This window comes from Pan troglodytes, chromosome 8 (assembly GCF_028858775.2).
Source record: "Pan troglodytes isolate AG18354 chromosome 8, NHGRI_mPanTro3-v2.0_pri, whole genome shotgun sequence".
NCBI lineage: Eukaryota > Metazoa > Chordata > Mammalia > Primates > Hominidae > Pan > Pan troglodytes.
This window is the reverse complement of record NC_072406.2, coordinates 106808853-106820428: the sequence shown is the minus strand read 5'-3', so window position 1 is coordinate 106820428 and position 11576 is coordinate 106808853. Positions and strand designations below refer to the sequence as shown.

Below are 11576 nucleotides of genomic sequence, written 5' to 3'. Positions count from 1 at the left end.
GAATTAAACAGTATTCACCTTAAACTCTTGTGTAACAGGGTCTATAGGATACTCAATCAAATATGGATGATTACAACATTTACGAAGTAGCATCATTATATTCTGCAGCTTCAGATTAACTTCAGATTCTACAGGGATATTCACTTCCACAACAGCTCTACCAAAACAAATAATGCATATATGGGAAATGCAAAAAATGGTCACAGTTTAAAGAATACTTAAATTCACTTTTGAATTCAAACCTTTCTCGGTCCACCTCTGGCTGTATTTGACTGATCAGTTTTTCCAATTCATTAGGGAAATCATCTATTTTGCTGTAATTTATTGATTTTCTAGTTCGTCGTTTTGGTCGACCAGTAGGACTTAACTCAATTGTTTCTTTCTAAAAGGGAACGAATTAAAAGAAATTCAGTTTATAAAGCTATGTCCTTAGGTTCTAAATGTAAACAAAATAAGGCATATTTTATGTACAAAATGACAATCTATAGACAAATACGAATGTTGTGGGAAATTAGTTTAATTTTAACATGGACGACAATATCTGAAAGTAAGAGGAAGGGCCTTCATATCTCAATAGGTAAAAATGAAGGGTGTATAAAACTACTTTGAACTTACACAAAAGGATTTAATACCTTAAAGTTGAAATATGGCTCCGGAAATTTGCAGTACAGAGGATATTTCTTCAGACTGGTGTAACACTGCATGAAACTGCTCATTATGAAATTGCTCATTAACAGACAAATAATGTAAATTTGTAAATGGCTAGACCCTTCCTTTAATTATAACTAATTATTAAAAAGGGAGAAGAAGCCGGGTACGGTGGCTCATGCCTGTAAACCCAGCACTTTCGGAGACCAAGGAGGGCAGATCACAAGGTCAGGAGATCGAGACCATCCTGGCTACCATGGTGAAACCACATCTCTACTCAAAAATAGAAAAAATTAGCCAAGCGTGGTGGCGGGAGACTGTAGTCCCAGCTACTCGGGAGGCTGAGGCAGGAGAATGGCATGAACCCGGGAGGCGGAGCTTGCAGTAAGCCAAGACCATGCCACTACACTCCAGCCTGGGCAACACAGCGAGACTCTGTCTCAAAAAAGAAAAAAAAAAAAAAAAAAAAGTCGGGGGGAGAAGAGTCTGGTGGTCCTACTGTTTAAAAATGCATCACAATAAATATTTTGAAAAGAAAATACGTAGGTTTATAGTGTACAATAAAAAACCTGGAAAGTTAAACAAAACTTAAGGGTCTCCTTCAGTTACATGATAATAACATCCCACCTCTATCTCCTATAATATGGTGGGTGATGAATAATAATCATCAAATTGATTATTAATCCTTTTGGTTATCAATAACCTTCTGTAAGGAAACTGTACAGGTAGAACATCCTTAACAGGAAAATACAAATGCTCCAATAAGCATTTCCTTTTAGTTTCATATCAGCACTCAAAGTTTCAAATTTTGGAGCAACTCAGATTTTGGATGCTCAATCTGTATATCTGGAGATTAGTTTAGTTGCCAAGTCCTTAGTACAGGGATTCTCAAATACCTGTGTGCTTGTTAAAAATACATTTCCAAGTTCATCTCCAGAAAGCATGATTAGAGTTAATCTGTACGGAAATATACATTTTTATTTTATTTATTTTTTTTGAGACGGAGTTTCGCTCTTGTTGCCCAGGCTGGAGTGTAAAGGCACAATCTTGGCTCACCACAACCTCCGTCTCCCGGGTTCAAGTGATTCTCCTGCCTCAGCCTTCCTGAGTAGCTAGGATTACAGGCATGCGCCACCACGCCTAGCTAATTTTGTGTTTTTAGTAGAGACAGGGTTTTCTCCATGTTGGTCAGACTGGTCTCGAACTCCCGACCTCAGGTGATCCACCCACCTCGGCCTCTCAAAGTGCTGGGATTACAGGCATGAGCCACCGTGCCCGGCCTAAATTTTTAGTAAGTATTCCAGATGACTGTAAAGCAATTAATACAACGATTATCACTTCCATTTTAGCAGGACTCCAGATACTAGGAAACAACTTTTGCCACTAAGCCTTATGCCTTATACCCCAGTTAGAAATTCACCCAAGTCCTAAAAACGAACAAGGGGACCTTAAAACTGGAATTTAGGCCAGGCGCAATTGCTAACACCTGGAATCCCAGCACTTTGGGAGGCCAAGGTGGGTGGACTGCTTAAGCCCAGGAGTCTGAGACCAACCTGGGAAACATGGCAAAATGCCAGTCTCTACAAAAAAAATACAAAAAATTTAGCCAGGCAGGTAAAGGCTGCAGTGAGCAGTGATTGTGCCACTGCACCACAGCCTGGGTGACAGAGCGACACCTTCTCTCAAAAAAAAAGGGAAAAAAGAGAAATTTTATATGTCAAGTTTCATTTACAGTACATTTGAAAACCACTATACCTCATTGGATCCAAACATGTTTGCAATTGTACGGTTCACAATGGCTGTATAAAAGATCTCCTGCTTCTTTGAAAGTGGAGCATAAACGACTACTTCTCGTTTAGGAGGAACTTCAAGAGCAACATCAGACTTCAGTCTTCTCAATAAGAAAGGTGTTAAAATCTAAAATTAAAACATGAACAGGAAAATATGAGTATTAAACATTCTTTTTTCTCAAGGAATACTGTCCCCATATACTCCTTTACCTTATCTTTTGACTTCCTATATAAATAATACCAAATCTCAAAAGGTGAAAATATCTTGAGATTTTCCCAGACCAGACCAAATGATAAACTCACAGTTGTCCGCAGCATTTCAGAATTTATTGTTCTTTTAAAAACTGTAAGAATCTATCTCAAATAATTTTAAAAGTAAAAATATAAAGGTAGCATTTGTATTTCTTAGGGTTGAAGTTTCAGTTATAGCCCACAACTTTTAGAATGAGATGCTATCAGCACCATACAAAAGGGGAAATAATAAAAATGAATAAAAATTAAAAATATTTGAAATAATGAGTACAAAAAGTAGAAATAATAAGACCTAATATTTGGTAGCACAACAGGGTGACTACAGTCAATAATAATTTAACTTTTACATTTTAAAATATAAAGAAGAGTATAACTAGAGGCCAGGTGCGGTGGCTCACACTTGTAATCGCAGCACTTTGGGAGGCCAAGGCGGGTGAATCACCTGGGTCAAGAGTTTGAGACCAGCCTGGTGAACATGGTGAAACCCCATCTCCACTAAAAATACAAAAATTAGCTGGGCGTGCTGGCGGGTACCTGTAATCCCAGCTACTCAAGAGGCTGAGGCAGGAGAATTGTTTGAACCTGGGAGGCAGAGGTTGCAGTGAGCCAGGATTGTGCCACTGCACTCCAGCCTGGGTGACAGAGCAAGACTCTGTCTCCACACACACACACACACACACACACACACACAAAAGTGTATAACTGGATCATTTGTAACACAAAGGATAACAAATGCTTGAAGGGATGGATACCCCATTCTCCATGATATGATTATTATGCATTGCATTTCTGTATCAATATCAAAACATATACCTCATAAATATATACATCTACTATGTACCCAAAAAACTAAAAATTTTTTTAAAAATTAAAAATTTTTTAATAGAATGAGGTTTTAAGACTCAGTAAAAAGCCAGCTGACCTAGGGATGCAGACATACAAGTTTCCTTCTATAAGTTCTAAAGTTTCAGGCTTAAAATTATTCTCTTTCATTAGCTGGGGTGGTTACAAATGATTATCACATTTATAAAGAGAACACAGAAGCAACAGACAATAATTATGCATTAAAATATTCGGGTCACTAAAAGAGCACAAATACTAGATTAAAATCATTGTATACTCTAGGTCGGACGCAGTAGCTCACACCTGTAGTCCCAGCAGTTTGGGAAGCCGAGGTGGGCAGATCACCTGAGGTCAGAAGTTTGAGACTAGCCTGGCCAACATGGTGAAATCCCGTCTCTACTAAAAAAACAAAAAAATTTAGTCAGGCGTGGTGGCGGGATTACAGAATCCCAGCTACTCGGAAGGCTGAGGCAGGAGAATGGCTTGAACTTGGGAGACAGGGGTTGAAGTGAGCCAAGATCGTGCCACTGCACCCTAGCCTGGCCAACAGAGACGTTGACTCAAAAAAAATACTACTACTAATAATAATAATAACAAATAAATAATTGTATACTCTTTATACCCCTGCCATTAAATACTGACAATGGTTTACATATAGTAATCATATATAATAAAGCTCATTTTCAGGACTCTGGACTTAAATACCCAACAGGTATAGAGCTAATCATAGACAGACTATTACCAAAGATAGTAAACACATTACCAGTGTTGGTATCTACCAACCCAAAAACAAATATGCCGACAGGCAATCAGGAAAAATATGTAAATGTTTCATAAACATGTTAAAACATGTCCGGCCGGGCGCGGTGGCTCACGCCTGTAATCCCAGCACTTTGGGAGGCCAAGGCAGGCGGATCACGAGGTCAGGAGATCGAGACCATCCCGGCTAACACAGTGAAACCCCGTCTCTACTAAAAAATAGAAAAAATTAGCCAGGCGTAGTGGCAGGCGCCTGTAGTCCCAGCTACTCGGGAGGCTGAGGCAGGAGAATAGCGCGAACCCGGGAGGCGCAGCTTGCAGTGAGCCAAGATTGCACCACGGCACTCCAGCCTGGGCGATAGAGCAAGATTCTGTCTCAAAAAAATAAAAATAAATAAATAAAATTAAAAAAAACATGTCCATGTCTGTAAGGAAAACATGAAATAACCAGATATTTTTCTACCACATGCACTGACAAATGCTATAGTTTGATGTTAACTGAAATGGCAAATATGTGGAAGAAGAGGCACACTATACCGCTGAAACACATGTATAAAAAAGGTATTTATATATGTTTTTCCTAGTATACAAGCTTTCAAAGCAGACAAAAACAAGACTTATACAAGACCCATCTACCAAAAATTAGCTGGACCTGGTGGCATGCACCTTTGGTTCCAGCAACTCAGAAGGCTGAGGCAGGAGGATCACTTGAACCCAGGAGTATGAGTTGGAGGCTGCAGATAACAACCCAATAACCAATGATGGCACCACTACTCTCCTGCCTGGATGTCATAGTAGGACATTGTCTCTAAAAAAAAAAAAAAAAAAAATCTGTTGGCCGGGTGCAGTGGCTCACACCTGTAATCCCAGCACTCTGGGAGGCCGAGGCGGGCAGATCACTTGAGGTCAGGAGTTTAAGACCAGCCTGGCCAACATGGTGAAACCTCGTCTCCACTAAAAATACAAAAAAATTAGCCAGGTGTGGTGGCACACGCCTGTAATCCCAGCTGCTCAGGAGGCTAAGGCAGGAAAATCGCTTGAACCTGGGAGGCAGATGCTCACTGCACTCCAGGCCTGGGCAACAGAGTGAGACTCTGTCTCAAAAACAAAACAAAACAAAACAAAAACAAACAAACAAACAAAAAAAACAAAACAAAACAACTATTAGTTATACTTTGGAGATAAGAAAGGAAGTGCAGAAGGAAAACAAATTTTTACTTCTTACTTTTTATTTTCTAAATTTTTATAACATTTAAAAATATCTGTGTACGCATAATTTTAAAATAAAAAATTTTAAATAAATAATTTGTAAAGGTTATACTGCTTTTGGCCTTCAATATGGGGTGGAAATAGAAAAGTAGCAAGCTTAGAGAACTTTAAACGGAAAGTAAAAAAAATTTTTTTTACTATGCAATGTTTATGCAAACATTGCATAAAAAAAGGAAAGGAATTCTTTCATATAGAAAATAGTTAAGAAAATATACTAGCGATTTAAAACTATCTCCACCTAATCTGAATTCATTTTGAATGAAAACTTTTTCCTGTAGTAATGCATTAAAACATAATTAGGACAAAGCGTAAAAGTAATATAAACTCAAATTTAAGCACAGTATTACAGAGAATATTCTTATTGCTAGAACATTCAAAACTGCCCCTATTTTTGATAAAACTGTTGAATTTGGATATAATAAAAGTTCATTATCATATCTTAATATTAATGGAAATCTGAAGTTATCTATAGTAAAACAATTCCAGTGAGCCCTCTTATGGAATTATCAACTATGACAATTACTACAAATGTTCAATCAAAAGGCAGATGATCATTTCTAAGGAATATCTATCTACCTGTATACACTGTGAGGTAACGTGTAAGTGACAAATTCTATAAATATTCATTGTCTTGACTCTCTAATCAAATTTCCTAAGAACAGAAACTTAATCCTTTGCTACACTATATGGATGTATACACTATATGGATGTATACACTACTGATGAGGATGTGATATCCAAACACATCTCTTCCTAAATAAGTCATTTACTCCAATAATTCAGACTGGGACATTTAAAAGCTTCTATAACTATTGGCGCATTGAAATTTCTGTCATTGCCCAGAGTCACAGTGGGAAAAAAAGAAAATTTTAAATATAAACACACACGCTTGTGCACATGAACACACACAGATACCATAAACCAAGTTTATCCCAAAAAGTGAGGGGAAAGAAATTATTTGCAACATTAACTTATTTTTAACATATAGTTATTATAAACCATTAAGAAATAAATATTCCAACACATGTTGGAATATGGTCACAAGGAACTACCAATAGTCAATAAACATCTCAATTCAGCAATAATCATCCTTTTTAATCTCTGCAACACTGAAAAGGACTTCTAACCTCAAAATTGGTATGAAGCTTGAGTAAATAAGTATTTTCATATGGACGTATATCATATAAATCTTTTCTGGAGGGCAATTTGCCTTCAAAGAAGCCCTCATCTGTAAACTCTGACACATACATTCTAGGAATTCTTTCCTAAGGAAATAGCCAGAAATGGGCAAAGGTGTAGTTTTAAATACAGATACTACAACCTTGTTTATATTGTAGAAAATTTTGAAAAGAGGAAGAGATAGATATTATTAATTATAGTAGAACAGGACAATGGGATAATAAGCAGCTATTAAAAACTGATTTAAATCTACATGTAGTAAAAGGAAAATAATTTTCTGATAACTGTTTAAAAGACTATCTTAAGGAACAATTTTATTTTTAAAATCCTTTTCTTCATAAAATATAGATAAAACACACGTGTTTACACAAAGACAGAAAAGAGTTTGGATTGTCATAAAACACAACATAATCATTCCACATGCACTGCTAGGAAATACAATTTTAAGAGGAAGTGATATTTTTACTTTTCACTTCTCTCCTGCTTCACGTTTTTCTCATGAACATGTATAAACTTTAATATCAGAAAAAACGATAAAGACTTTGAATAAAATTGCTAAACCACAACTGAGAAGCTTTTCAGGCCCATATGACTAGATTACCTTTGAAAGATAATGTTTCTCTAAATTAAAGATAGGTAGGATGGGGTAGGAATTACAGGAAGCAATAAAAATAGATTAGACAGCAGCCATGCAAGGATGTAAATTATAAAAGTATTATTGGCAAGCATTCCATAAAAACCACATACTTCTGTTTTGTGCTTGACAAACTTATCAGTAACCATTAGGGGTAAAATGAGTATACTATCTGAAAAGGACAAAACTTAGGTAAGCACTTGAGTTCTGTCATAAAACCATGTGACCTCTGGGAGAAGAAAGGACAAAGGAGTCATTTAAATGTAGGAGGATCTTCATTTTTCAAATCTCTACTACAAAGGGTTAGACAGGTGATCTCCAGAGTTCCTTTTATACTCTATCGAGCCTATGGTTAAGCAGAATAAGAAAACATGGAAAACCTGGTGCAGCATATGCAATACATTCTGTTCTCTTTCTTTAGCAATAATATCTTCAGCAGTTTCAGAAAGACTAGTGATGTCAAACCAAGACTCAAAGCTGGAAGAGAAAAATGTTTAAGTTAACCATCACATAAATTCAATTATGTCAACATGATACATGATTTATCATTTACAGTAATAATCTGTGATACTGAAACGTGGTATTGTTGCATCAAATCCTTAGGTGCAATTTTTAAAATTTATAATGGAAGAGAACACATTCCAACAACAAAGATAAATTGGTTGCATTTTTGAACCATCAAGAACTGTGAGCTTAAAGGGAACACTTTTCTGATTTATAAATAGATTAACAATTGTACAGTAGTATAAAAATCAAAAATAAGATTAAGGTATACATTTATAATTTTACATTACAAAAGTGAGAACTATCTCTGAAAACCAAAGCCATATGATTTTTCTCCATCAGTCTAAGTATGGCCCACTACAATAAATATTTTAAAATTCAACATATACGTAACTTGACAATAATATACATGCTTATTCCTTCCCAATGTTGAAAATATATATATTACAATGAGCAATTAAGTATGAGCATGCAGATTAATAATATAGAATAGGTAACATTATACCCAATTCTGGAAAATGCTAGTAACATTTATGCAGTAGACTAGAAGTTCCCAAACTTGGATTACCAGAAGCACGTTCAAAAAACTCAGATTCTCAACTCCTACCTTGACACTGTAACTCAGTATGTCTGCACAGGACCTGGAATTCTTGTCTTTCAATAAAAGCGCCCAGAGTCACAATAAGGTAGCCTGCCTGGAGCCACCATTCGGTAACCAGATTTGAAATAAATTCCCAAAATTTAAAATTATTTTTCCACACCCAATTAGCTTACTTCCTTCACTGATGCCAAAACAAGTATAAATTATTTTTTGCCCAAGTTATATTTCCGTTGTAATCAGTTTTAAATTATGTCAACATCACCTCCTCCTCCATTCTGAAGCTACTAATTACTTTCTGAAAACTACTTTTATGTCTGATTTTATTATATAAGCTAAGATTCAAACAGTTTCCAGAATTAAAACACTGTGTTTACATTGGGAGACCTTGGTTTTAACTTTGGCTCTGGTGCTAACTAACTAGTCTTATCTTGTAACAACTTTACACCTAGGTTTTCTTTTATGTGAGATAGGAAATAATTTAACAACTCTATTGTCCCTGGTTGTTTAATGAGGATATAGTGAGAAAAATCCATCTTAAAATGTTTTACAAAGGTAACACATAAAAGAACCTTATTATAAAAATATTATCTTAAAGTTGCATTCAGCAGTCTTCCTTTAATCAATGCAAGTAAGTTTTAAATAATCTTTTCTTAATCTGCTCTCACATAATTTGTGGCAGGAGTAGAACATACAATATACACCACAAAGAACTTGCCAAATATTTGGCATTTTAATTCAGTCACTGAAAAGAAAGTAATTTTAACTAACAGCACAGATTTTTGAGGTTAAATCATTAAATAACTGGCTTACCCACCTTTTCAAGTCATCAAATACATCTGGCAACAAAAAGTTTAGCAATGACCAAAGTTCTGATAAATTGTTTTGCAAGGGAGTACCAGTCAAAAGAAGTTTGTTATCAGCATTGAATCGTTTTAACTCCCTGATTAGACGGCACTTCATATTCTTAATCCTGTGTCCTTCATCTACTATTAAGTATTTCCAATAGCAATGCTAGAAAATGAATTGAGGAAAAAGATTTTTAAACAATGATCTCACAATTTTTCTAACAAGAATTCTAAAAATAAAACCTCTATTATGAGGGATGGATGTTGAATTTTATCAAATGTAATTTCAGTAACTACTGAAATGAACATGTTTTCATTTGATCCACTTACAAGGATTCCTAAAACTGATAGATATTTCTGTTCCTGGAAGAGACCTACTAAAATATGCAATAAAGTTTGAACTCCACCTATTTTGAATTTAAGATTTCCCTATTCACACCTTAGTCAACGCAGTTGTAGCTTTCTTTTCTAATATTTTCCCAAGTTTTGATATTAATGTTACACTAGACTACTAAAAATTGAGAGCTTTTATTAGTTCCATATGTGCTGAAACATCAAATAGCACTAGAATTTTCCCTTATTTAAGCAATTTATATTTTCACAGAAAGTCACCCACTCACTTTCATAAAGTTATCAAGGAAATTGTTTTAACTTTCTCATTTTAATATCTGTGATTTCTCATATATCTTAATCAGGAAAATTTATGATTAATCTAATTTATATTAACATACAGAAATATGAAGTATTTCTGGAAATATAAATAACAATCTGAAAAATATAACTATCCTTAAAAAATGGGACTGACAAATTGAGGAAAGAGTATAGAGAACGTTTTGCATTGTCCTTAATACATCCCAAAAGAATGAAAAAGTTTATAGTACTGTATCTTCTTTATTAAAATAACCAAGAAGGGATTTATTTTCCTGGCAATATGTTAAACCAAAAAACCTGAATTATCTCTCACTGTAAGACAGCTATCTAAAAATCCAGATAAAAATATAAAATATCCTTGGCCGGGCGCAGTGGCTCAGGCCTGTAATCCCAGCACTTTGGGAGGCCGAGGCAGACGCATTACCTGAGGTCAGGAGTTTGAGACCAGCCTGGCCAACTTGGTGAAACCCCGTCTCTACTAAAAATACAAAAATTAGCTGGACGTAGTGGCACATGCCTGTAATCCCAGCTACTCAGGAGGCGAGGCAGGAGAATTGCTTGAGCCCGGGAGACAGGTTGCAGTAAGCCGAGATCGTGCCACTGCACTCCAGCCTGGGTGACAGAGTGAGACTGTCTCAAAAAAAAAAAAAAAAAAGTGTGTGTGTGTGTGTATATATATATATATATATATATACACACACACACACACACATACACTTTTATAATGGGTATGTGAGAGAAAAGAAAACAAGGAAATAAATGATGAGGAATCTGAAAGCCAAATTAGCAAGTGAACTCAGTCACTTCCACTCGCACTCAGCAACAAAAGCCCTGGAACCTCACACTCCGTTACCAGAGTAAGCTAAGATCCTTGAAATGATAATATAAGCTCACTTAAATGGAAAAAGTTTCTAGCCACTGGCAAAGGAAATGGACAAGGAAGCTTAACTATTTCATTACAGGAAGGGTCTTCATGTTATACTACTGAGTAGAAAACACAAGTTGCAAAAGTGAATGCAGGCCGGAAGCGGTGGCTCACACCTGTACTCCCAGCACTTTGGGAGGCCTAGGCAGTTGGATGGCTTGAGACACCCTGTTCCTACAAAAAAATACAAGAATCAGTCAGGTGTGATGACGGACGCCTGTAGTCCCGGCTACTCAGGAGACAGAGGTAGGAGAATCACTTGAGCCCAGGAGATTCAGGCTACAGTGAGCTGAGATCGTGCCACAGGACTCCAGCCTGGGTGACAAAGTGAGACCCTGTCTCGGACCAAAAAAAAAAAAATTGAATGTATAGTATGATCATATGTGTAAATTATACCTACATGTTAGCTATAATTATTTAGTATAAAAGTAGTAGTTCTCTGGAAGGCTGAGGCGGGCGGATCACGAGGGCAGGAGATCGAGACCATCCTGGCTAACACAGAGAAACTCCATCTCTACTAGAAATACAAAAAAATTAGCCGGGCATGGTTGCGGGCACCTGTAGTCCCAACTACTCGGGAGGCTGAGGCAGGAGAATGGCGTGAACCTGGGAGGTGGAGCTTGCAGTGAGCTAAGATCGCGCCACTGCACTCCAGCCTGGGCAACAGAGCAAGACT

General features: G+C 36.5%; 1 protein-coding gene across 5 annotated transcripts in view; it reads right to left on the bottom strand.

Moving 5' to 3' along the window:
• Positions 1-11576, bottom strand: part of HELLS (helicase, lymphoid specific) — a 57681-nt gene that overhangs the window by 11796 nt on the left and 34309 nt on the right. For 4 of the 5 annotated variants that reach the window (XM_024346500.3, XM_001150864.7, XM_063782025.1 and 1 more), the window contains 5 exons: positions 9294-9490; positions 7755-7851; positions 2404-2565; positions 243-382; positions 19-157 (listed from right to left, as the gene is read on the bottom strand). In XM_024346500.3, the coding sequence (XP_024202268.3) occupies positions 19-157; positions 243-382; positions 2404-2565; positions 7755-7851; positions 9294-9490 (735 nt within the window). Of the gene's footprint in view, positions 1-18; positions 158-242; positions 383-2403; positions 2566-6688; positions 6827-7754; positions 7852-9293; positions 9491-11576 lie in introns of all 5 variants that reach the window. The other variant, XM_024346501.3, reaches the window with a different exon arrangement.